At 41.8% G+C, this 23,593-nt stretch overlaps 1 protein-coding gene across 2 annotated transcripts; it reads right to left on the bottom strand.

Annotated features, from left to right (window-relative positions):
• Positions 1-1,858: 1,858 nt before the first annotated feature.
• Positions 1,859-15,997, bottom strand: CST8 (cystatin 8). Of its 2 annotated transcripts, none has more exons than XM_006930002.5 (4): positions 15,848-15,997; positions 12,115-12,464; positions 8,431-8,544; positions 1,859-2,033 (listed from the first exon to the last, which is right to left on the bottom strand). In XM_006930002.5, the coding sequence occupies exons 2-4, from the start codon at positions 12,343-12,345 to the stop codon at positions 1,950-1,952; spliced, it is 429 nt and encodes a 142-aa protein (XP_006930064.2). In that variant the 5' UTR covers positions 12,346-12,464; positions 15,848-15,997; the 3' UTR covers positions 1,859-1,949. The 2 variants fall into 2 exon arrangements, with proteins under 2 accessions (XP_006930064.2, XP_044909880.1); XM_045053945.1 differs by lacking the exon at positions 15,848-15,997 and adding an exon at positions 12,675-12,911.
• Positions 15,998-23,593: the final 7,596 nt, after the last annotated feature.

Below are 23,593 nucleotides of genomic sequence, written 5' to 3'. Positions count from 1 at the left end.
GTGTTCCATCAGTGTATCCAAGGTGGAGGGGTGGGGGTGGGAGGGATTTTTGATGGAGATCTCCTGGCCTAAAGGAAAGAACCCTTTTTAATCAGGATAAGTACGGTCCTATAATAAGTAGGTCCTGTAATAAGTAAATCCAAGTAATGCAAAAATATGTTTAAGATCCAAACCCTAATAAGGATATTGAGAAGGGGAAGAGAAAGCAGGGCAGCACTTCCTCAGAGAAAAGTGGGCATGGAGGTGGGTGTGCCTGGAAGAGAACCATGGGGGGCTGATGAGGGGAGAGAGGAGACAGCCAGAGGAAGAGCAAGGTCTTTGCAAGGTGAATGTCACTTGTCCCCTGCCACTCCAAATGGTATGTTTTCTCACATGTGAAACATCCATTAGGTAAAACACAGGGACTAGAGACAAAAGGAATGGCCTTTGAGTTTCATGGCCTCTTTCACTCTGGGGCAGAAATACTGCAATCCCTACCACTTGCCAAGCCCTGTGATGTGAAGCCTGGCCAGTGCATGTGCACATTTGAAATTTATTTGGCCTCTGGAATCACACCCAACACCACAGTTAAAACAGCCATATCTACTTATTTTTTAAAAATTTTAATCATGGTAAGTACACATAAAATCTACCATATTAACCATTTTTTTAAAGTTTATTTGTTTTGAGAGAGTGTGTGAGAGAGAGAGCACAAGCAGAGGAGGGGCAGAGAGGAAGAGAGAGAATCTCAAACAGGCTCAGTGCTATCAGCACAGAACCCTATGTGGGGCTGCATATGGGGCTTTCAATCTCATGAACTCTGAGATCACATACGGGAGCAGAAATCAAGAGTCAGATGCTTAACCAACTGAGCCACCCAGGTGCCCCAACCATCTTAACCCTTTTTAAATGTGCAGTTCAGTAGTATTAAGTATATTCACCCTATTCTGTAATTAATCTCCACAACCCTTTCATCTTGCAAAGCTCAGTACCCATTAAATAATTCCCCATTGGACAGACTTGTTTAAGTTTATTTATTTATTCTGAGAAAGGGAGCACAAGCAGGTGAGGAGCAGAGGGAGAGAGAGAATCCCAAGCAGGCTCCATGCGCAGCACAGAGCCTGATGCAGAGTTCAATCTCACAATTGTGAGATCATACCCTGAGCTGAAATCAAGAGTTAGATGCTTAGCCAACTGAGCCTACCCATGAACCCCTAGACAGACTTATTTTTAATGATTTTCTTCAAGAGAATTTCATCTCCTGCTATCATCCCTGTTTTCCTATTTCCTTCTCCACATTCCCAATCATCTCTCTCTCTCTCTCTTTCCCTCCCTCCCTCTTTCTCAGTCTCTATCTCTACACACACAACAACAACAACAATGCAGCTTATTATGAAGGCATTATTGCCCTCCCCCTCTCTCTGTATGACCACTGTTGACATTTACATGAGAAGAAACACACATTCCCTACTTCACAGAGACCCTGAAGGGAAAGACTGTTCCTCCAAAGGGGTTCTCCCAACCCAGGTGACGTGTGGGCTCAGGACCCTCAAGAGGAAGGAGCCTCAGGTTAAAGGAGGTATCCAGAAGGAACCTGCTGAGTTAACACCCACTGGCTTAAGACCTCTGGAAGGAGTTGTTACCTAATCAAAAAGGGATCCCTCCTCAGATTTGCAGTGAGAATGGAATCATACTTCACTCCAAACTTTGTAGTCAGAGACAAACTTATTCCTGGTGGTGAGCCACCAAGCTGGTCAAAGTCAAGGGGACTCCCTTGAGGCAAAAAAAAAAAAAAAAAAGAATTGGACATACCCATCTTTTGTCATCACCTAATAAGAAACTAGGAAACTAGGAAACAAAACAAGCAGAGAGGCATGCATGAGGAAACCACAATGGTAATACCAGTGCATGCCATTTTTCTCTTTACAGAGAAAGGTAGAGATGGTGGTAGGGGCGAGTTCCAGAACCCCCTAAGCATCCACACACTGCTTCTTCATCACCGTGAATTCACCATTCCAGGGGAGTGCTCCGACCAAAAAACTACACATTATTTTCTGAAAAAGACCACAACCACAACAAAATCAGTAATGCCAAAAAGAAAAAAAAATTTCCTGTTGCTAGGTGTTAGCTTAGAAATATGCTAGACAATAGGCCACCAGCCATCAAGGAATGCTCCCAGGAATCTGCTAGATGTTTCTAACCAACAGCAGATACCTGGAAGGGTCTCTGTCCCCAAACCAACCATGGATACACAGCAAATACTAACAATCATGGTGTTTTTCTGGGAGATCAGATATAAAATTGATTTTAATTCCCTTTAATATTTTCCACAATGTAAATAAAGCAATTTTATGTCAGATATAAACTAACATATATTATCTTAATTAAATAATGTCTTTTACAAGACATTGTCTTTAAACAAGACCAGTTTAAAGGGTTTCTAGTACTTACCATCTTTTATTCCAAAGAGCTCTTCTCTCCATTTCAAAATTTTTTTAATGTTTATTTACTTTTGAGAGAGAGAGAGAGAGAGAGAGAGAGAGGAAGGGCCAGAGAGAGAGAGAGAGACACAGAATCCGAAACAGACTTCGGGCTCTGAGGTGCCAGCACAGAGCCTGACGCGGGGCTCGAACTCACAAACCATGAGATCATGACCTGAGCCGGAGTCAGACGCTTAACCGACTGAGCCACCCAGGTGCCCCTCTTCTCTCAATTTCAAAATACTATTGAAATAAATGAATATTCTATGTGTGTGTGATAGATCAATGGGTGGATGGATAGATAAGTAGGTATATAGACAGATTACAGATGATAGATAGAAGATAGATAGATAGATAGATAGATAGATGATAGATAGATGATAGATAGATAGATAGAGATCATACATATATAGAAATCCTGGAAAAACAGCAAAGAGCATCCTAAATACCTGGAAGCATTGAAGTACTCCCAATGAGCTGTTAGGAGTCAGAGAAGGGAAGCTTAGTGTCTGCTGAATATTGGACACATGCAAAGAAGGACTAAAGAGGCCTTTTCCCCCAGAAACCCAGACAAAAAATATCAAACCAAGATGGCTTTATAGACAAATTATACCAAATCTTGGGAACCAAAAGCTCCCATGATCTCTAAATTGATCACAACACACACACAAAAGATGGAGAGCCCTCATTCTTATTATTCCAGACCAGAAAAATCCTGAAACTAAAATATAGCTCTTAAATAAAGAGAAAAAGCTGAGGGTTGCTGGAGGGGTGTTGGGTGGGAAGATGGGTTAAATGGGTGATGGGCCTTAAGGAAGGTACCTTTTCAGAATGAACACTGGGTGTCATATGTAAGAGATGAATCACTGGGTTCTACTCCTGAAGCCAAGACTACAGTTAGTATGTTAACTTGAATTTAAATTTTAAAAAATTTTTAATTAAAAAATATATAATGGAGGGGTGCCTGGGTGTCTCAGTCAATTGGGCATCCAACTTCAGCTCAGGTCATGATCTCACAGTTTGTGGGCTCTGTGCTGACAGCTCAGAGCCTAGAGCCTACTTCAGATTCTGTGTCTCCCTCTCTCTCTCTGCTCCTCCCTCACTCATGCTCTCTGTCTCTCTCGAAAATAAATGCTAAAAAGCTCAAATGTATCTAAAACAAAAATCTTAAAACAAAATGCTAGCAAATTAAAGGCAGTTACATATTAAATATTTAATGTCCCTGATGCACTGTTTCTCAGACATTCCCAGTGATATGAAATATGTGGAGTGTCTGTATCTGAAAATTCTGATTCAGTAGGTTTGGGATGAGGTCATGGAATGTGTGTGTGTGTATGTGTGTGTCTGTGTGTGTGTGTGTGTGTGTGTGTTCACCACATGCTGCAAGTGATTCTTTTTTTTTTTTTTTTAAGTAATCTCTACACCCAATGAGGGCCTCAAATCCACAACCGAAGATCGAGAGTCACACACTCTACCAATTAAGCCAGCCAAGCACCCCTGATTTTTTAACATTAGGGAAGTTTTAAGAGTTCTTAATGTATATATAATCAAAATTCCTAAATAAAAAAAGTAGCATGTTGAATCTCACCATATTCTATTGATTTTGAAGGGAGTTCTCTATGTCTCTTGGACTTGGTGCCTGTTTTCTTCCCCAGATTAGGGAGGTTCTCAGCTACAATTTGTTCAAATAAACCTTTTGTCCCTTTTTCTCCCTCTTCTTCTTCTGGGACTCCTATGATATAGATGTTGTTTTGCTTCATGGAATCACTTAGTTCTCTAATTTTCCCCTCATGATCTAGTAATTTCCTTTCCCTCTTTTTTTCAGCTTCATTATTTTCCATATTTTCTATTTCATCTATTCTCCCTTCTTCTTCAGTCCTCATTGTCAATGTATCTAGTTTATTTTTCATCTCACATTAAAGCATTTTTTTTAATTCATCCTGACTAGTTCTTAGGTCTTTGATCTCTGCAGCAAGGGTTTCTCTGGTGCGTTCAATGCTTTTTTCAAGCCAATATGTTGTTTTATGACTGTTGTTTTAAATTCTTATTCAGTTATATGAGCAATAATTTGGCTGTTATTTCTTCTTGACTTTTCTTTGAGGGATAATTCCTCTGTCTTGCCATTTGGGCTAAGTTTCTGTCTTTGGCAGTTTTTTAAAGCTTGTTATGTGTCCTGCACCTGAGAGTACTACTGTATTAAAAAGGGGTCATACTCTGTTCAGGGCCTGGCACTCCAGAAGTGTTTCTGGTGTATACTGTGTGCACTCTGCTGTTGTGTTTTGGCTACTCTATCCCACTGGTCAGTCCTCTGGACAGTTCCTCCTTGCTTGCAGTGGTGAAGTATTTGGACCTTTAACTAGGGTGTGCTTTGATTTGTTGAAGTAACTCTGGATAATAAGAGTGAGGCTGATCCCATAAAAACAGAAAACGGAAAGAGGAGAAAAGAAAACCAAACAGAGAATCAAAAAGCTATGACTAATTTCAGGGAAAGAGAAGGGAAGAAAAAAGGCAGAAGAAAATAGAAAAGATGGAAAAGAATAGAAAAGACTGAGATATATATATAATATTATATATGTATATATACATATATATGTATTATATATAATATTATATATAATATTATATATGTATTATATGTACTATGTATATGTATTATATGTATTAAATATAATTTATACATAATATATCATATTATATATATTATATATAGCCTATATACAATATATAATATTATATATACAATATATTAAAATTTTTCTTATATATAAAATAAGAAATGACAAAAAAAGTCAGAAACTATGAGCCTGATTCCAAGAGAAAAAAAAAAGATGGAGGAAAGAAAGGGAGAAAAGAAAGAGTTGCCTGTTGGTGCCTGGGGCTGGTGGCTCTGCTGGTCTGGAGGACAGGCCAGCTGCTTTGGTTCAGTCTTGACCCAATAAATCAGCATTAGTCAGGCACAGAGAAGCAGTGTTTGGTGTCTTGCCTCCACCGGGGGCCACTGTGCTGCTCTACGAAGTCCCACCCTGTTGGTGTTGGGGGGAAAATGGCATCATCCCAATCTCTCCTTCCCAGACCAGGTGTCTCAATCCTGCTGTTCAGGTAGCCTTCACAAAATAGCAAGGGCAGTGAGCTTGCCCTTGCCACAATTCTCCTGCAGCTTGTCCTTGGCATTCAGCTGGGATTCAAAACCTGAAGTCTTAAAGGACCTGGCATAGTGCAGACCTGCGCCCCTCCTCAGGAGTAGAGGCTTTCCACCCTGCTGATGAAAGGCCTTTGGCTGGCATCTGCAGGGGTTCTGTCCTTAGGGAGACAATAAACCCTCTTGCCAAAGCACTCCAGGAAGGAGACTGTTCTCTCCCGTGCACCCCGGAGATTGCTGATCCACACTATGTACTCCAGGGCTAGCTCCCTCCTCCCCAAGAGCATGTGCCATGAATCCACTCTGGAAAAAGTCACACACTTTCAAAACCTTGGAATTTTGAAAAAGTTCTAAAGGCTGTTTGCAAAAAAGAACTAGTACACTCGGTACTTCTCGCTCCCTGGTGTATGGCCCAAAGAGGTTTTCCTCTTGTGCTAACTCAATGCCACACTTTCACAACCCCTCTCTCTCTCCCTTTTGTGTCTCCACAGAAAGGGCTCCCTCTCCTTCATAAGTTTTCCATTTTATCTCCCCCAACTCACATACACACACACCTTGACCCTGCCAAGCTGTCCAACTGTGGAGATCTTTCTGCCACTCTGCAGATCTATTTCCTGGTGTTCCAGGTGATGTGATCTCAATACAGCTATGTTTGAGGGACAAGGAAAATCCAAGTCCCCTTTACTTCACCATCTTAACTCCTCCCCCCACCCCCAAATCCCACCATGTTCTAAAAGACAAAGGCAGACAATCCATCATGCTCTTCATTTCCAAACTGGGCCTAACAGAATGGCTCCTACGGAAAGGCAGCAAGAAGAAAGACTGTTCTGGCATCAATGATGTGACCATAGAATACACCATCCATGTTCATAGAACATCTATGGAGTGACCTTCAAGAAGTGTGCCCCAGAAAATTCAGAGAGAGCTACAAATTTGACGTGAAAGAGATGAATGTGCGTATTGACACCAAGCTCAGCAAAGCTGTCTGGGTCAAAGGAATAAGGAGTGTGCCATGCCATATTCATGTGCAATTGTCCAGAAGATGTAATGAAGGTAGAGATTCCCTGAACAAGCTTATATATCAGTTACCTATGTAATTGTCACCACTTTGAACAACCTGCAGTCAGTCAACATGGAGGAGAACAAACCACTGACAATCCAAGCTATAAAGTCCCCTTCAAAAAAGGCCATATTCTAGACATGTAAGAATGACTATTAGTGAATTCATTATTTTATTACACTAATGGATCAAAGAAGAACAATTATTCAATATAATTGGTAAACACTGAAAGAATAATTGATAGATGAAACATTCTTAATTCAAAAAAAAATAACTCTTGGCAGAAGGAATTTGAAGAATTCCAGAAATCAGCACTTGGTATAATATTTAAAATAAGATATAAATACTGAAAGCACCGTAATCAAAGCCAGGAATAAGAAAAACTTCCCAGCATTACTATTCTTCAGTGTTATTCCAAAGACTTGGAAAGAAAAAAAAAATAGTTTTCATTATTGACAAATGTGTGTGCTTAAAAACATGCACTTAAAATTTGGGATGGTCCATGGAAGCTTTAGATAAAATAAGTGAGCTCCTTGGGGACAATTCTCCTTAATTCTAAGATTTTCTATGAACAGGTAAAAAAGGAACAACTTTTCTATAATCCTAATGGGCTCTGTAGAGAATATAAATTTGAATCACCCATACTTCTACTAACAGTAAAAGATAAAGAAAAGTAACATAAAAGCCAGATGGCATGAAGACATACTCCCTGTTTAAATGTTTGCCCTGATAGGTGTCTACTATTAACTGGAAATGATTGGATTTGTTCAGTTTGAGCATACAGTGTCAGCTTTAGTGAGACATAGCAGAAGTACACTTTGTTAATGGGCCCTTGCAATTTCCTGTTCCATGGCTACATGAAATAGTGGTTCTCCAAGTATGGTCCCACAGCCAGCAGCAGCAGCAGCGGCTGGAAACTTGTTAAGAATGTAAATATTGGGATCCCACTCCAGACCTACTGAAGACATACTGAATCCAAAACTCTGCAAGTAAGACCCAGTCTTCTGGGTTTATCGAGGCTTCCAGGTGATTCTGGTGCCTGCTCACTTAAAGAACCACTGGTGTAAACAAAGGCAAAGACACACCTCTTGGTCAAACCTGCAGAAAGTCTGGGGCCTTCACCAATCTCTTGCATGAATCTGGGGCTCTCCCCACCTCTGAGATCAGAAATACAGGCTTGATGCTAAAAGCTTCTGAGTCAGGTCAGCTCATTGGTGGGGATCTTTGGGCTCTTCTATGACCTTCCTGGAAATCATGGCTGACCCTGGCAAGAATCAACTGTAAGTCTGGAAGGATGGGAACACTGTCTGGCCTAGTCACTGCTAAATCTTCAGCACCCAAAATAGCACCTGGTGCAAAGTAAGCTTTGGTGAGTAGCTAAGTGAATGAACAGGTTTCCTTTTGTGCCTTCACAAGGATGAGCAACTGTGGGACCACCAATGGTTAGGTTGCTCATCTTGGTCAAAGAGGATAGACTTTCAGTGAACATGTGTTGGGAAGTTTTTCTGCACCAGGAGGCCAGAGTTGAAGCTTTCACAATAAGAATGACCCTGACAGCATTCTGTCCCTAGGATGAGGGGTGGGGAAAGACTCAGAGGGATCCACCACATTCCATCACTCTGTTGCCTCTGCTCTAAAAGTCACAAGGTTGCCCATCTCTAGACAAAAACTTGGGGAGTGATCCAGACCTTAGAGAGAGGGTGTGTGCACCCCAAGTTCTTCTTACTAGGGCTCAGAGCAGCCAAGACCATCACAGAATGTTAGTCACCTACCTTTTCCAGTTTGGTGTTCTCTTGAATGACACAGTTTTCAGTACCATTTGAAAGCTTTCTGCAATTGCTGCGGGCAATTTCAACATCAATAAAGTATTCCAAACGATCTGTGACCTGTCAATTAGCAATTGTGCAATTTTATTAAAAAAAAACTTTTATTTTACTTTGTTAAAGTTTTAGCAAAAAAAAAACTTAAAAAAATGCTCTCCCCCTCATCCTCTCTCCTTATCTCCTACTCTCTACCCCTTCTCTCCAAACATATCTTTAGAGGAAGGTCTATGACATCCACTGCCTAGATTCCTTTGCATGCTGATACCAGTTAGACATTGGAAACCACTACCTGGAGCTGTATGCTCAGGGAAAAGTCTCCTTTTCAGTGTAGGGCCTCCTTGAAGGCAAGACTTTCTAATTCTATTTCTGTCCCAAAGTCCAGGGCATGCTTCATGAGATGGGGGAAAAGGATGAATCACCAGAACCATCAGCTCTCCTGAGCCCAAAATGTTACAGGTTCACACTGAACAGATAGGAGGACAGGCCCTGTGGCCACACTGGATGCCCCTCCCTGATTCCTTTCCCACACCTCCCTTCATAGTCTGTTTTCTGGTGACATCTCCTGCTTTGGAGGGCTTCCCCCCACCTTAGGAAGCAACCCTTAAAAGTGTCATGCTGGTTGGAGTTTGTCATATTGTTCTCTGTTGAGTGTTTAGTAAGCAGACAAACAGTAGGTCTACAGCAAGGCATCAGTAGTTACTGAACTCATTAATGACTGACTCTGGTTAAAGCTACTCATTATGCCTGTTTAAATAAACTTTCATCTGGTTTTAAAAGATTATAGTAGGAGGAAAAAAGAAGTGTCTTTCTTCATTGCTATCTGCAGTCTTTAATAAAGTGGTATTAAATTTTAGTTACATTTCAAAGAATTAACAAGGTGACTTTAGCCTGCATGGGAGAAGCTGGTTAGATAACATCAATAGCTGCTGGTTTGAGAATGAAGTTGGTCCTTAGGGAACCTCAAAAATACCATGGAGGCAAACCCAAACACCCCCAGCACTTCTTATCAAGCCCTAACACTTGCTAACGCTCACGGAGAGCTTGCTCCCTGCATAACACTGTTCTTGGGGCTTGGTACATGCCCACACACTAACCCCCTCCAGTGAGGCTGTCACTACCAATGTTTTCAGGGAAGGAAACTAAGCAGAGAAACTAAGTGACCATCCAATTATCAGTCAAGATAATCACCATGCTGTCAGGGTAGAGCCTGATTGGGATTCTCTCTCTCTCTCTCTCTCTCTCTCTCTCTCTCTGCCCCTCCCCCACTCTTGCAAGTTGTGCACACACTCTCTCTCAAAATAAATAAATAAACTTAAAAAAAAAAAAACAGTCTAATCACATGGATCCCTAGAACTCCCTGACCTAATGTTTATTTGGCATCTCAGAATTCCTAAGATAGAATAAAAGATTTTGCCCATGGCTTTCAAGACCCTGCATGGTCTGGTCCCTACCAGTCACACTGGCTCCTTTGAGTTGCTGAAGTGGGCCATGCTCCTTCCCAATGGCAGCCTTCTATGCCTGATTGATCTTCCCAACCCCTGTGCACCTTCCCACCATCCCCCCTGCTCCTGTCCTGCAGCAGATGCTGTGAGTGGTGCCCATGGCCCTTGCCTTGCTGTTCCCAAAACACACTGTCACTTCCCAGGGTTCCCTGCCTGGAGGCTTCCTGACCAGCAGGAGAAGCCAAGAGTAGTTCTTAGCCAATGACAGACAGGAATTGATACGTAAGCAACCAAGCTCCTATCTTATAGTGTGGCTCAACTCCAAGGCAGGCTATGCACCCTCTCCTGAAGCCCCAGGAAGACCAAGCCCAGAGGCCAATAGTGGTCACCTGCATAGTAACTCTGTACTGACCACTTCCCCCACCTCCCTTCCCCTCCAACCTTCTGGTGCTTCCCAGGATGGCCTCCCAAATAAACCACTTGCACTTGACTTCTAGCACTAGCATCTGCTGTGACAAACCCAAACAGAAACACTTCCCACCAGCATCCTTCACCTGATTCCCTCCTAGTCTGCCCTCAGGTTTAGCTTCAAAAACACACCCTAGGGAGGTGGTTCTCAGCCTTGACTGTGTATTGGGATCACTTGTAAGGTTTTAATACCTATTGAGACCTAGGTCTCACACATGGATCTTCATTAAATTGGTGATGATGCAGCAGGTACAGTAGGATATTTACAAGCTCCTCAGGTGAGAGTCTGTTCGAGGAAGCCTTCCCTTGACCCCAGACCCCTAGGTACCACGCCACCAGGTCAGATGCCCCAGCTTTCATTCCAGGTTTAGTGCTGTTTCTTTCTGACTGGAATTCTGGATCCCTGGGAATGTGATTATTTCTGTCCATCTCACCTCCCCATCTATAGCAGTTAGCATAGAAGTGGCTGAGAGAAACTTGCTGAATGCATGTGCTACATGGATATCAAAGAAAGACAACTGTTAAGGGGCCTGGGGAAGCTACAAGAGTCAGAATCCATTCTCTATTTCAAAGGGCTGCAGGAGTGCCCTGGTGAATTATGCAGTGTACCCAGTCAATAAACAGAGTGCTATCATCATAGTGTACTGGAGATATAGGCTGGTGGCTCACATGGTCCCAAAGAGACAGGATCAGAAGTACCAACAGAGAAACTGGCTCAGTTCCTGCAAATGAACATGGCATATGGAGAATATAAAAAATGAAGTAAACTCAGCCAACAATGACGTCTCTGGTAAGTATCTTTACAATTCATTTCCAAAAGTTTCACGGTGGAATTACAAGCCACAGCATCAACCCACAGACTGAGGATGATACAGTCAGATGAATTCCAGCTTTGGGGGATTTTTCTCAACCATGGCAGGCAAGGTCACGTGTTTCTTTTTTTTTTTAATGTTTATTTATTTTTGAGAGAGAGAGAGACAGAGCACGAGCGGGGTAGGAGCAGAGAGAGAGGGAGACACAGAATTGGAAGTAGGCTCCAGGCTCTGAGCTGTCAGCACAGAGCCCGACGCAGGGCTCGAACTCACAAACCGTGAGATCATGACCTGAGCTGAAGCTGGACACTCAACTGACTGAGCCACCCAGGTGCCCCAAGGCCATGTGTTTCAAGTAACCCTCAATGGAATCCAAGTAAGCAATGCTTCCTAGTATTTGGACCATGCATAGTCATGTGAGGAGGGATACATTTTTCTGAACACTAAATCAGAATGTCTGTACTTCCACTAAATGAATGTTGGATTCAAATAATTATAGAATATAGGAGGAAGGACTTTATTACTTACATATTGAATAGTGCCACATGTCTCTTTTCAACCCCACAATGCACACTATGTGTTTAGATTGAAATGTTGCCTTCAGCAGCATTATTGCAAAATATTCATGGCACTCAATTTGTCTCCCAATACTAGCAAATGCAAATCATGGACATTTGATTTGCAGTTTAGAGTCTAAATGAATAAATACACATAAAGTACTTAGAACAACACTATAAGCATATATAGAAAGTGCAGTGATGTTATAGCGACATGCAAGTGAGTATGTACTTGAGCACTCACATATTTAGAACTTTCATGTATCATTGTTTTTCTTGCAAGCCCATTCTTTCACTATGGCTTCAGTCTGTGCCACCATAGCAAATATGCATATTGGGAGAGAACACCTTTACCTGCAACTGGGCTTGTACTGTCTTGATCACCTGGAAGATGTACTTATCCTCACTTTCTTTGTTGTATTCTTGCATGGCAAACCACAGACACTGCTTCACGTTGGCATTTGAGGCATTGATCGCTTTTAATTCCCTCAACACTTTGACTTCATTCTTGTCTGGATCTGTGCTGCCCACCAGGGCCACCAAAATGGTGATCAGGAGGAAGCAGAACCCCCAGGATCTGGTCATGGTCCCTCCGTCCAGGGACACAGGTGAGCCTCCTCGTCCTCTCAGGGCTGGAGCTGCAGGTGGGGTGCAATTTCTGCTGCCACCAAAGATTCAAAGATCTTACAATAGCATCAGCCCAGCTGCATTCAAGAAAGAGCCATTATGTTTACTCTTTAGGGCTATCCCTGTCTCCAAGGAAATAAACCTACAAGAAGCCAGTTAAAGAGTCCCTGCCACAAGCCTTCCGCCCTCTATACCCCAGGTGTGGTCTGCAGTTCATGGAGAACACTTAGGCCCAGGTATGCCAGCAACTACCTTGTGCACCTCACCCCCCACTCCTGTTTTTGCACCTCAGGCCTGTAAGATGTGACCGTGAAAAATGTTGCTGCTCCAAGGTTTCCTGGCTCCAACTCTCTAGGTGTTCTCCAGCTGGCTGCACCCAGTGACTGCCCCCTCCTCCTTTTGCCATTGGCTATGACCCACGCCCCAGCCTGTGGTTCTCCTGGCTCTCTAGTGCTCAGTTTGTGCCTAGGCCCTGGTCAGGGGCCTCCCTCACTTCTGATACTCTTCCCTGTCCATGCCCTTGCAGGCATGTCACACTTTGTGATATAATCCAGCGCCTGTGACACTGCCAGTGTCTTTCAGTGCAGGCAGTTCACATACAACAAACAGGCAAGCTGTGGGAGCCCCCAGAGGTTTCCTGCCCACTTGTGCAGTGACCCCAGCTTCCTAAATTTTGGCCTCTGGACTCCCTCTGGGCCAATAGCACTTCATTCTGCTGTAATTGCCAAGGTGAGGGTCACTCAGCCCACCTGATGCTCAAGACCATGCCTTAGCAGAAGGGGTGCATGCAACCCTGAGCTCTTAGAGATTCTGCTTCTTGTGAAAATCCCAAGCCAATGTCCAGCAAGTTTCTGCAGGGGCAGAGAGGTGGGCATTTGTCTCAGAGCCAGAAGACTGATGGGCTCTTGACCATGAGAAGTGGAAATGTATAGGAAATCATAGACAGGCATAAATATGTGAAACATTGCAGTGTGAATATACCCTATGGTATTTAAACTGACTGCCTGTTGATGGTTGTTTGCTTTGTTTCTCATTTACAGCTGTTACAAACAGTACTGTAGTGGACAATACTTTTCCAATATCTTTATGAAATTACACAGTTATTTCTGTATAATAGAAGACTAGATAGAAAATTGATGCAAAAGCTTTATTCAAATTAAAAGTTAGTATATACTGCCAAACTGTTAATTCTGTGCTAGTAACATATCAATGATTTTCAAATTTTGCTACATGTTAAAGGCACTTAGGGTGTTTTAAGGAGTACCGAGGCCACTCCCACCATTAAAATCAATCTTCGGAGAGGGCCCAGTGATGAGGAAATCATCACTTTTTAAAGTTTCTAGGGTTTCAGTGCACAGTCGGTTTGAAAACTAGTGTACTGCATTTATGTTTCTTGTGTATCAATGTGCACATGAACCAGGATGCAAAATACTAAATAACCAATTCTTCATAGATAAAAATTTTTTTATAAAACAAATGTGAAGGCATCTTGATCACACTTTAGCTGTGTGCACCCACATCTTCAACCACATCTCTAATAGCCCCTCCCACCTCACCAAGGACCAAGCAGTGCCCTGCCTCCATACTCAGGCCCAGCCTCCTTGCTGGGGCTTGATGTTGCCTCTGCTGGATGTTCATCCCTCACCTCCATCCAGCAGTTCATACACCTGCAAATCCCAACACAAGTGTCATTGCCCCCACCCAAATCTAAAGTGCCTCTCCCAGCTACTCCCATCTATTCCCAGTTACTCCCAGCTACTATTCCTGCCTACTTTCACCTACTTCCTACCTACTCCCACCTACTACTAGCAGCCTGCAAGAATCAGGGCACATGGATCTCCATTCCACTTCTATTTTACCCAACGGTAGCCCTCAGACTAGGGACCTAATAACTCTGAAAGCCAACACCCATATCTGTAAAATGGAGACAAGCTTTTTCCTATCTCTGATGGTTCCCATGACACAGGGAAATAGGGTGGGTGAGGCCCCTCAGGAGTGGAGCCCATATAGATTGGGAGGTACCCCAAGGCCCTTACTGGGCTCCATCGTCAAGGACCAACCCCAGAGACACAGCCCAACAGAAAGAGAGTCCACTTCAGAGGGTCTCTGGCACAGGGAGTCCCACCACACCAGGGCCCACTGAGTCTTGGCTGCTAGAGTAACTCCACTAAATGCCCATCAGTCATTTCCTAATTAATAACCAAATCCAAAACACTTGTTTGACTTTCTCTGCCTCTATGGTGCATTTGAGTTTTTTGTTTGCTTGTCTTTTTCTTTGCTTATGAACTGGAGTTGTCCAGAGTTTGCTTAAACATGATGTTTTCCTTTATTCATGACACACCTGGCATTGGTCCATGTGTGGCTGTATGAGGCAATGAAAAGCCCACGACCCATCGACCAAACCAAGAGCTAGAATGTTATCAATATCTGAAAATATGTGCTCCTTTTTTAATACACAATACCCAGTGTCCCCCAAAGTGACCCTTACCTGAATTTCATATTTATCATCCCTGCCTTTATTTGCACACCTGACGTGCCTAGTTTTGCTTGGGTTTGTACTTTGTAAAAGGATAACTACCACAGTGTATGTAAGACTCCTGGGACTGAGATTTGTTCATTTAGCATTATATAACCAAGTGTCACAGACTGAGTCATCACTGAAGTCCTCCAAGCCTTCCTGTTTAAGAAAGGTTCATCTGCACCCATTGCCTTCTCAGGACCTCCCCCTACAGTGGATTGAATCTATTTCTCCATCCATTGTGGTGGATTTGGGCATATGGCTGGTTTAGGCCTGTGCAGTGGAGGCAGAAGTGACCATGTGTCAGGATTATAGTGAGATGTGAAGACGTACTGCCTTTATCCACTTGTCCTCAGGTCATTTTCCAAGGTAAGGGGGTGTCCTAGGACATAGACTGAGAATATGTCATGTAGGAACACCCAGTCCAGGCCCCAGAACAATGTTCAGAACCCACATGAAAGCAAGCCCAGCTGCATAATCCTTAAGTGGAGCCACACCACCACACCTCCTAGACCAGGTAATATAAGTGCCTGACATTAAGCTTATTGATTGTAATGTGAGTGCCTGTCTTGAATTTTGGTTGCCAAGGCATCTATTTCAAAGACATCTATCTCAAATAAACACTGACAGCTATAGACACAACCACTAGCAAACAACTAGATAAGGAAGCAGGCCACCCCACCATGAAGGTCCTTCTTTCAGAGAGCCTTGAGTGACTTTGATACCTGACCATGTGAATGACCCCACTTCTCCCTTCCCATGCTCCATTTCCCGTTCCTTTTTTTAAAGTTTTTTTTTTAAATGTATTAAGTAATCTAAAATTCACAATGCCAAGATCAAGAGTCACATGCTCTTCCAGCTGAGCCAGCCAGGTGCCCCTCCACCTCCCCTGTTTTGCTTTAAATTTGTTAATAAAGAGTGAACCCATGAAACCCTGAATACCTCTCCCTCAGCCTCTAATGAAGGTGGAGCCCCAGGTCTGTGCGTGTTCTCTCTCTCTCTCTCTCTGTCTCTGTCTCTCTGAGACCTTGCTGTGTGGCCACCAGGTGTGTCACGTGCCCTCCAGGACTTGTGAGTAATAAAACTTGTTATTCATAGTTCCCTGATGACTTTGCTGAGGTGTGTCCCTCTGTCATAATGGTACCAGAAAGGCCAGTCCAGCCACAACACTGACCCCAATGGGATGTGGTGGGGGGAATATCTGTGGGGCTTATTAGAAAAGACAGGCTCAAGTGAACATGCAACCCTGTGAATAGGCTTGACAACAATCAGCCAAGCTGCAGTCAGCCCTGAGACCCATGCACTGTGTACTAGACACTTGCTGTGGTTAGCTATGATGGTAAGGAGTAAGTTAGTACACAGCATGTCTTTGCAAACAGCAGAATAATACACACTAAAATCCACACAATTAAGGCAGTATTTCTAGGGTAGGTTTTAGAGAAATATATAGTTACAGTTGTTGATTTTGTAAAAGATCATGCCTCTAACTCTCATAACCCTTTGGTCTCACAAGTATACACACACACACACACACACACACACACACACACCATCATAATGTTGATATTACCTAGACAATTTTAATTCTGGGCTTCTCTGAACATAGTCAAGCTGTTTTTGTGATTCTGCATACTTGTCAGGGAGGAGTAAATGCTTTGCTATAGGCTACTGAGATTTTCAGGCTGCAGCTGTAGCTGATTGATATAAAGCCTTTATACCTGAGGTATTTTGTCTTCCTTTTAATTTTGGACAATGTGTCTCCATTCTTCCTTCAAATATTTCTAACTTTTTATTTTTGTTTCCTTTGGGATTTCTATGTTCCCACTGTTGCAGTTGTCACTTTTACTTGTCTCCTTTGCATCAGTTCATTTTTCTCTTTATTATTTTGTTATCATCTCCTGCTGCCTCCTGAGAGCATTTCCCAGCTAGCTTGTCCACCTCGTGATTCATTTCTCTCTTATATGTGTCCCTCTTAATATCCTGTTTCCCTGCTTTACCTATCCACCCCTTGGGTTTTTTTTATATCTGCTATTTCCACATGGTTCTTTTTTTTTTTAAATAAATGCTTGCCCATTTTTTTTCAGATTACAAAAACCTTTCTTTACCTTCTTAATCATTTTATCTTCCTTGTTTAAAATTTTTCAGCAATCTTGTCTGACAATTCTGCTTCAAATGGTATATTATAGAGCAAGGACCAGAAAACTTTTTCTCTAAAGAGGCAAATAGAAAATATTTTATGCAGTCTCTAAGAATTTCTTAACTGAGCCATTGTAGCCTGATAGCCACCAGAGGCAATATGCCTCTGTTCCAATAAATAAATATTTCTGTTCCAATAAAACTATTTATAAAAACATGCAGTGGTGGGGGCGGTGCCTGGGTGGCTCAGTCAGTTAAGCATCCAACTCTTGATTTCAGCTCAGGTCATGATCTCACAGTTTGTGAGTTTGAGCCCAATGTCAGGCTCTGCACTGACAGTGTGGGGCCTGCTTGGGATTCTCTATCCCTCTCTCCTTTCCTGCTCGCTCTCTCTCTGTCTCTCCTCCCTCTCTGTCTCTTTTTCAGAAACAAATAAATAAAACTTAAAGAAAAAAACAGGCAATGAGCCAAATTTGGTCCATGGCCAATAGTTTAATCACTCTTATTTAGTTGAACCACAAGGAATTGCTAATATTTGGCTGATATTGATCTATAAAAACAGTGGTTTTATTTGGTTTAGCCTAATTATTGTAGTCCTCAGGTTTTTATTTATTTTGGCCAGAAAGTTCACATTCCCTTGAGATGTGCCAGCATCTCTGTCTGGAATGGTGACCTGGATTAGGACTTTAAATTTGGTGAATTTAAGGAAAGGAAAGGTGGTGCATCCCAGGGCATGAAGGTCCAGGTACCCTAGAGGCCTTGTCTATCACCTGCTTTGTGCCACTCCACTAAGCAATCCCTGAAGTGAAGAATTCACCTTTCAATTGTGATGAAGCAACCTTCAGAGGAGGCAGACACCCTAAAATAAAATCCACCTGTTTCAGTTTCCTGTTGCTGCTGTAACAAATTACCGCAAACTGAGCAACTTAAAACAAACAACACAGATTTATTGTTCTACAGTTCTGGAGGTGAGAAGTCCAGAACACTTTTCACTGGCTAAAATCAAAGTACAGGCAGGTCTGCATTCCTTCTGGAGACTCTATAGGGAAATGCATTTCCTTCTCTTTTCCAGCTCAGAGGCTGCCTATATCCCTTGGTTCACTGTCTCCTCCTCCATGAAGCATCTTCAAACCTCTCTCTGTCAACTTCTCTCTCTCTCTCTCTCTCTCTCTCTCTCTCTCTCTCTCTCTATCTCCTCTGCTACTTCCATTTACATATCTCTGTCTCTATGATTCTGAGCTTCCTGCCTCCCCCATTACAAGGACCTTTGTGGTTACACTGGTCTACCCATATATTCCAGGATAATCTCCCCATTTCAAGGTTCTCAACTGCATTTGCAAAATCCTACATGCAGAATACATTCACCCCAAGCCAACATCCCCACCAGTCTTAATCCCTTTATAGCACCACAGATTTGAAATGAGCTACATAGCTTCTTGGAAGCAGACCTTGACCCCACTAGTTTTCACCAGCTCTTCTTTCTGGAGGGAAGTTTGTCTTATTTTGACCCCACAGCCCTGGTACCTGCAGCCCTGGAGGTTGCTGCCAACTTCTATGGTGAAAAGGTAAATAATGATTACCATAAAACAAGAGTAAACCTGTAGCCTCCACAGGAGTCTCACATGGTTTTTGTTTTCTTATGCTTTGCTAGTTTACAGGAATCTCAGTTTCTCTCATTTCTATAGTCTTTCTAGCATTGATCCTGGGAAGGACCAAATAGCCTCTGGTAGTTCACCACCTTGGCAGGAACTGGGAGCCACAGGAGTAAATAAGCATGAAAACGGCTTTGAAGTTAAGTGGGCAATAATCAAAAGAACAAAAACAAAATGGAACTAGCAGAAGAAACTTCAATTTACCCATTGAAAATTAGATTGAGAGGGCAAAAACATAAAATTAGAATATTCAATAAAAGAGAAGTGTTTAAAATGGCAGAGAAGACATGTAGTATACTAGTAATAAAAGTAGTTCATTAAATAAAATGTTGAAATTCACAGATTACATTTTTTTAAAAAGACCCACAGCATGGTATCTACAAAAGATACACTTAAGACAAGAAGGCACAGAAAAGATAAAGATAAAAGGACAGAAAAAATAGGCAAATATGAAGCAAAAAGAAAATTAGAGCATCAGTCTTTTAAAAAAATGACAAAATAAAGCTTAAGGCAAAAAAAAAGTCAGACTATGGTAAGCAGAACTCTAAGATGACCCCCAAGGTATACCCCCGGTATATACACTCTGTATACTTCCTTACCATTGATTGTGGGTAGAACATGTAAACATGTGAGATACCATTCCTGTGATGAGGGTATGTTATATGGCAAAGAGGAAGACATTTTGCAGAAGTAATTAAGATCTTTAGTCATTGACCTTTAAGATAATACAAGGGGAAATTATGGGTAGAGCTGACCCAATCAAATGAGTCCTTTAAAAGAGGGTCTAGAGAAGAGTTTCATTTTCAGGATGGTAAAGAACTCTATGGGCCCATTATCCATAAAATGCAAGGAACCCAAACCAGACAAAAAAAGTTGCAAAAACAGGACAAACTTCGAGAACTCACTCTTTCCAATCTCAAATTTTACTCCAAAGCTACAGCAATCCTAAAAATTCAGTCCTAGCATAAGGATGGATATGCAGTTAATTTTTACAGCCATTGGCTTTAGACGTGGGACCCAAGACAATTTAATAGGAAAATACGATTTTTTTCAACAAATACGATATTTTTTCAACAATATTGGGGCAACTCAATATTCACATGAAGAATGAAGTTGGACTCTACTTCACACCATATATAAAAATTAACTCAGAATGGATTAAAGACCTAAATGTAAAAACTAAAACAACAAAACCCTTAAAAGAAAATATTGGTATACATCTTTAAGACCTTTTTTTTTTAATTAAAACCTTTTTTTGTTTGTTTCAGAGAGAAAGAGCATGCACGCAGGGGACAGGGGCAGAGAGAGAGAGTGAAACCCAAGTAGATTGGATGTGGAGCCAGACACAGGGCTAGATCCCATGACCCTAGTATCATGACCTGAACCAAAATCAAGAGTCAGCCCAACTGACTGAGCCACCCCGGTGCCTCTCTTTGTGACTTTTGATTAGGCAATCCTTTCTGAAACAATACCAAATTCACAAGCACACAAAAAAATGGATAAAAGGACATAATCAAAATGGAAAACTTTTGTATTTCAAGAGCCACTACCAAGAAAGTGAAGACAATCCACATAATGGCAGAAAATTTTGAATATCACATATGACTTAAGAGATCTGAATCTAGAATATATTTTTTAAAACTACCACAAATCAATAATACAAAGGCAAATAACCCAATTAAAATATAGGCAAAATATCTAAATGGAAATTTCTTCAAAGAATATCTGCAAATGTCCAATAAACACATGAAAAGACGTTCAACTTTATGGACCATTGGGGAGATGCAAATCAAAGCCACAATGAGCTCACTTCACACCACTGGGATGATTAGAATAAAAAGGATGGATTATTTCAAGTATTAGTAAGGATGTGGAGAAATTGTAACCCTCATACACTCCTAGTGGAATGTAAAGTGGCACAACCACTTGGAAAACAGACTGGCAATTCTTCAAATGATTAAAGAATAGAATTACCATATGTTCCAGCCCTACTACTTCTAGGTATATACCCAAGAGAAAAATTATGTCCATGCAAAAATGTATACACAGCACCATTACTTATGATTGATTAAGGGTAGAAACAACCCACATGTCCATCACGTAAAATATGAATAAAATGTAATGTGGCATATCCACACAATAGAATATTACTAGGCAATAAAAAGGGATGAAGTATTGATTACATACTACAGCATGAATGAATCTTGGAAACATTATGTTAAGTGAAAGATGCTGAGTCATTATATTGTATGATTCCATTTATGTGAAATGTCCAGAGTTGGCAAATCTATGCAGACAGAAAGCTAGTTGCTGATAGGCCTGGGGCAGAGGGAGATTGGGAACTGGAGGATAATACCTAAGGAGTATGGCATTTCTTTTTTGCATTGATGAACATATTCTAAGATTGATTCTGGTGATGGATGCAAAACTTTGCGAATGTAGGAAAAGCCACTGGATTGCACATGTTAAATGAGAGAATTGTATGGCCTGTGAATTATATCTCATGAAAGCTGTTTTAAAACAAAAATTATCTAGAAGTAAGAGACAAGAAGAAGCAGAGACACTTGCCTGTTGGCCTTGAAAGAGCAAATGGACATGTTGAGCAGAAGGCCATGTTAACAGAGGATAGCAGCCTCTAATGGCTGAGAGTCTCAGACCTACAACCACAGGAACTGAATTCTGCCAACTACCACATAAACTTGGAGGAGGACCCCTTCTCAGATGAGTCCACAGTCTTGGCCAACACTTTGATGTAGTCTGCAGAGACCCTGAACAGAGGACCCAGATAAGTTTGACCCACAGACACTGTAAGGTAATAAATGGGTATTGTTTTAAGCTGCTAAATGTGTGGTTATTTGTAACGGGGTATAGAAAAACTAATATAGGAACAAAAATGGACAAAATAAGAAATAGAACAAGAAGATACAGTCATGAAAATATCGATAGGCCTAGCACAACCTAACACAAACCTAGCAAGAAATGAGACAGCTGCAGGGGAAAACAAGTAAGTGGTCAGCTTTTTACCTGACAGATAAGAAGACAAAAATTAGATAGATCAAGAAGGCCCCAAACAAGCAGAGGTGAAAAGGCCTGAAAATACATTAATAATCTGTAGTATGAAATGCCACACTCCAGGTTAAAACTCACAAAATTTAGCATGTCTGTTTCACAAAAGATACCATTAACAAAAGTCAAAGACATTTGACAAATCTGAGACTAAGAAATGAGCTACTGTTATGAGTTAGGCATTGTCTGAGGGGAAATCTCAGACTGAGCCTATCAAAATATATTCAAACCCACTGGTAACCAAAGAAGTGAAAATAGGTATCACCAGTGAAATGGGTTAATCCTTTTCACCTACTAGGCTATCAAAAATGAGAAAGCTTGATGAGACTGATCAGGGGGGCACAAGTGAGCTCCTGAGCTGCTGGGGAGCATGAGGACTGGCACCTCCATTCTGGAGGATAAATTGAGGGTTTGCAAAGCCCAAGATGCAGCAAGTCTGTTCCTGAGTACCAATCCAAGGAATTTCTCAGCATATCCATAAATGACCTAAAAGAAGACATTCACTACAGCAAATTTGATAGGAAACTCAGAAGCTCTCTGGAAGTGGAGAAAGGTGGGTAAAGTATGACTCCGGTCTGGAAGCTAGCCTGGATGTATACAGAGAAAGAAGAGTGGATCGTTTATTTATTTTTAAATGTTTATTTCTTAATTTTGAGAGGAAGGGGTAGGGGTAGAGAGAGGGGGGAAGAGAGAAACCCAAGCTGACTCGACGTTGTAAGCGCAGAGCCTGGTGCGGGTCTTGATCTCAGGAATCCTGAGATCATGACCTGAGCCAATATCAAGTCAGTCACTTAAGCGACTGAGCCACCCAGGTGCCCCAAGAATGGATCTTATAAAAGACAATGTTAAAAGGAAAAAAGTCAAATTCAAAAGAAAATATATCGTACAACCCAATTAAATAACTATTTTGGACACAAAACAATACTACCCACTCTTCAAAAATACCGATGCGAATGTACACGTAAAAGGCATGAGAATGGTTGCCTAAGAATAGGGGAAGGGGACTAGAGTAGGTGTGGGGAAAAAGACAATAAATTAGTGAGTGAATAGGAAACAAGCAAGCCAGAGAGGACTCGCAAGTTCTTGAGAGGGTGAGGAGGAAGGGCTAGGAGTCAGAAAGTATTGAGAACTGAGTCTGAGTGAAGAAAAGTGTCAAGTGCCCCTTTTCCATTAGGAGGTCCCCCAAAGCAGTATCTTGGTGGCGCACCTTCCATGTGGGTTGGAGGGGCATGTGAGCCCTTGCCTGCAGTTCTCATCAAAGACTGCAAATGTGTACAAGGGCTGGTACTTGAGGCCAACTTCTGTCATGAAGCCTTCCAGGTGGAGCCTTTATAATTACCTGCAGCCTGAAAAGTTACTTCTAGGAGTTTGGCCTGGATCCAGTCTCCTCAGAGGGGATCCCCTCAGAAGTTTCTCTGTAGGCAACAAATCCTCCAAATCCATCCCCCTTAATCTCTGGGTCACTTTGAGGAGAGAGCCAGCAGAAAGGATGGGAAGGGTCCACAGAAACAAGGGAAGCTTCTTCTGATCTCTGGAAGTCTCTTGCATTTTCATATTGATTTCCACCTTAATTTCACCGTGGTTATTAAATGATCTGCATAGTGTCAGGCCTGTGAATTTTGTTGAGACTTACTTTGTGATACACAATTGATCAATTCTGGAAATGTTTCATATGCACTTGAAAAGAGCATGTATGCATGAACAGTGTGTAAGTGATGTTCAGTGTAAGTCAAAAAGGACAAGTTGGTACATCTCTATAGGAACTTTAGAACATGGCTGATGTACTATGCCCACTGAGTTTTATCAGCCCCTGTGGGGTGTGTTTTGTATCCTC

This window comes from Felis catus, chromosome A3, assembly GCF_018350175.1.
Source record: "Felis catus isolate Fca126 chromosome A3, F.catus_Fca126_mat1.0, whole genome shotgun sequence".
Classification (NCBI taxonomy): domain Eukaryota; kingdom Metazoa; phylum Chordata; class Mammalia; order Carnivora; family Felidae; genus Felis; species Felis catus.
The sequence above is the reverse complement of the archived record's forward strand: the minus strand, read 5'-3'. Positions and strand labels throughout refer to the sequence as shown.

Coding starts and splice junctions, on each gene's coding strand:
- CST8 (XM_006930002.5), bottom strand. CDS start 12,345: ATGACCAGATCCTGGGGGTTCTGCTTCCTCCTGATCACCATTTTGGTG. Junction 8,545..12,114: donor CAGTACAAGCCCAGTTGCAG/GTAAAGGTGTTC, acceptor GCTAATTGACAG/GTCACAGATCGTTTGGAATA. Junction 2,034..8,430: donor AGAACACCAAACTGGAAAAG/GTAGGTGACTAA, acceptor GGTCTTTTTCAG/AAAATAATGTGTAGTTTTTT.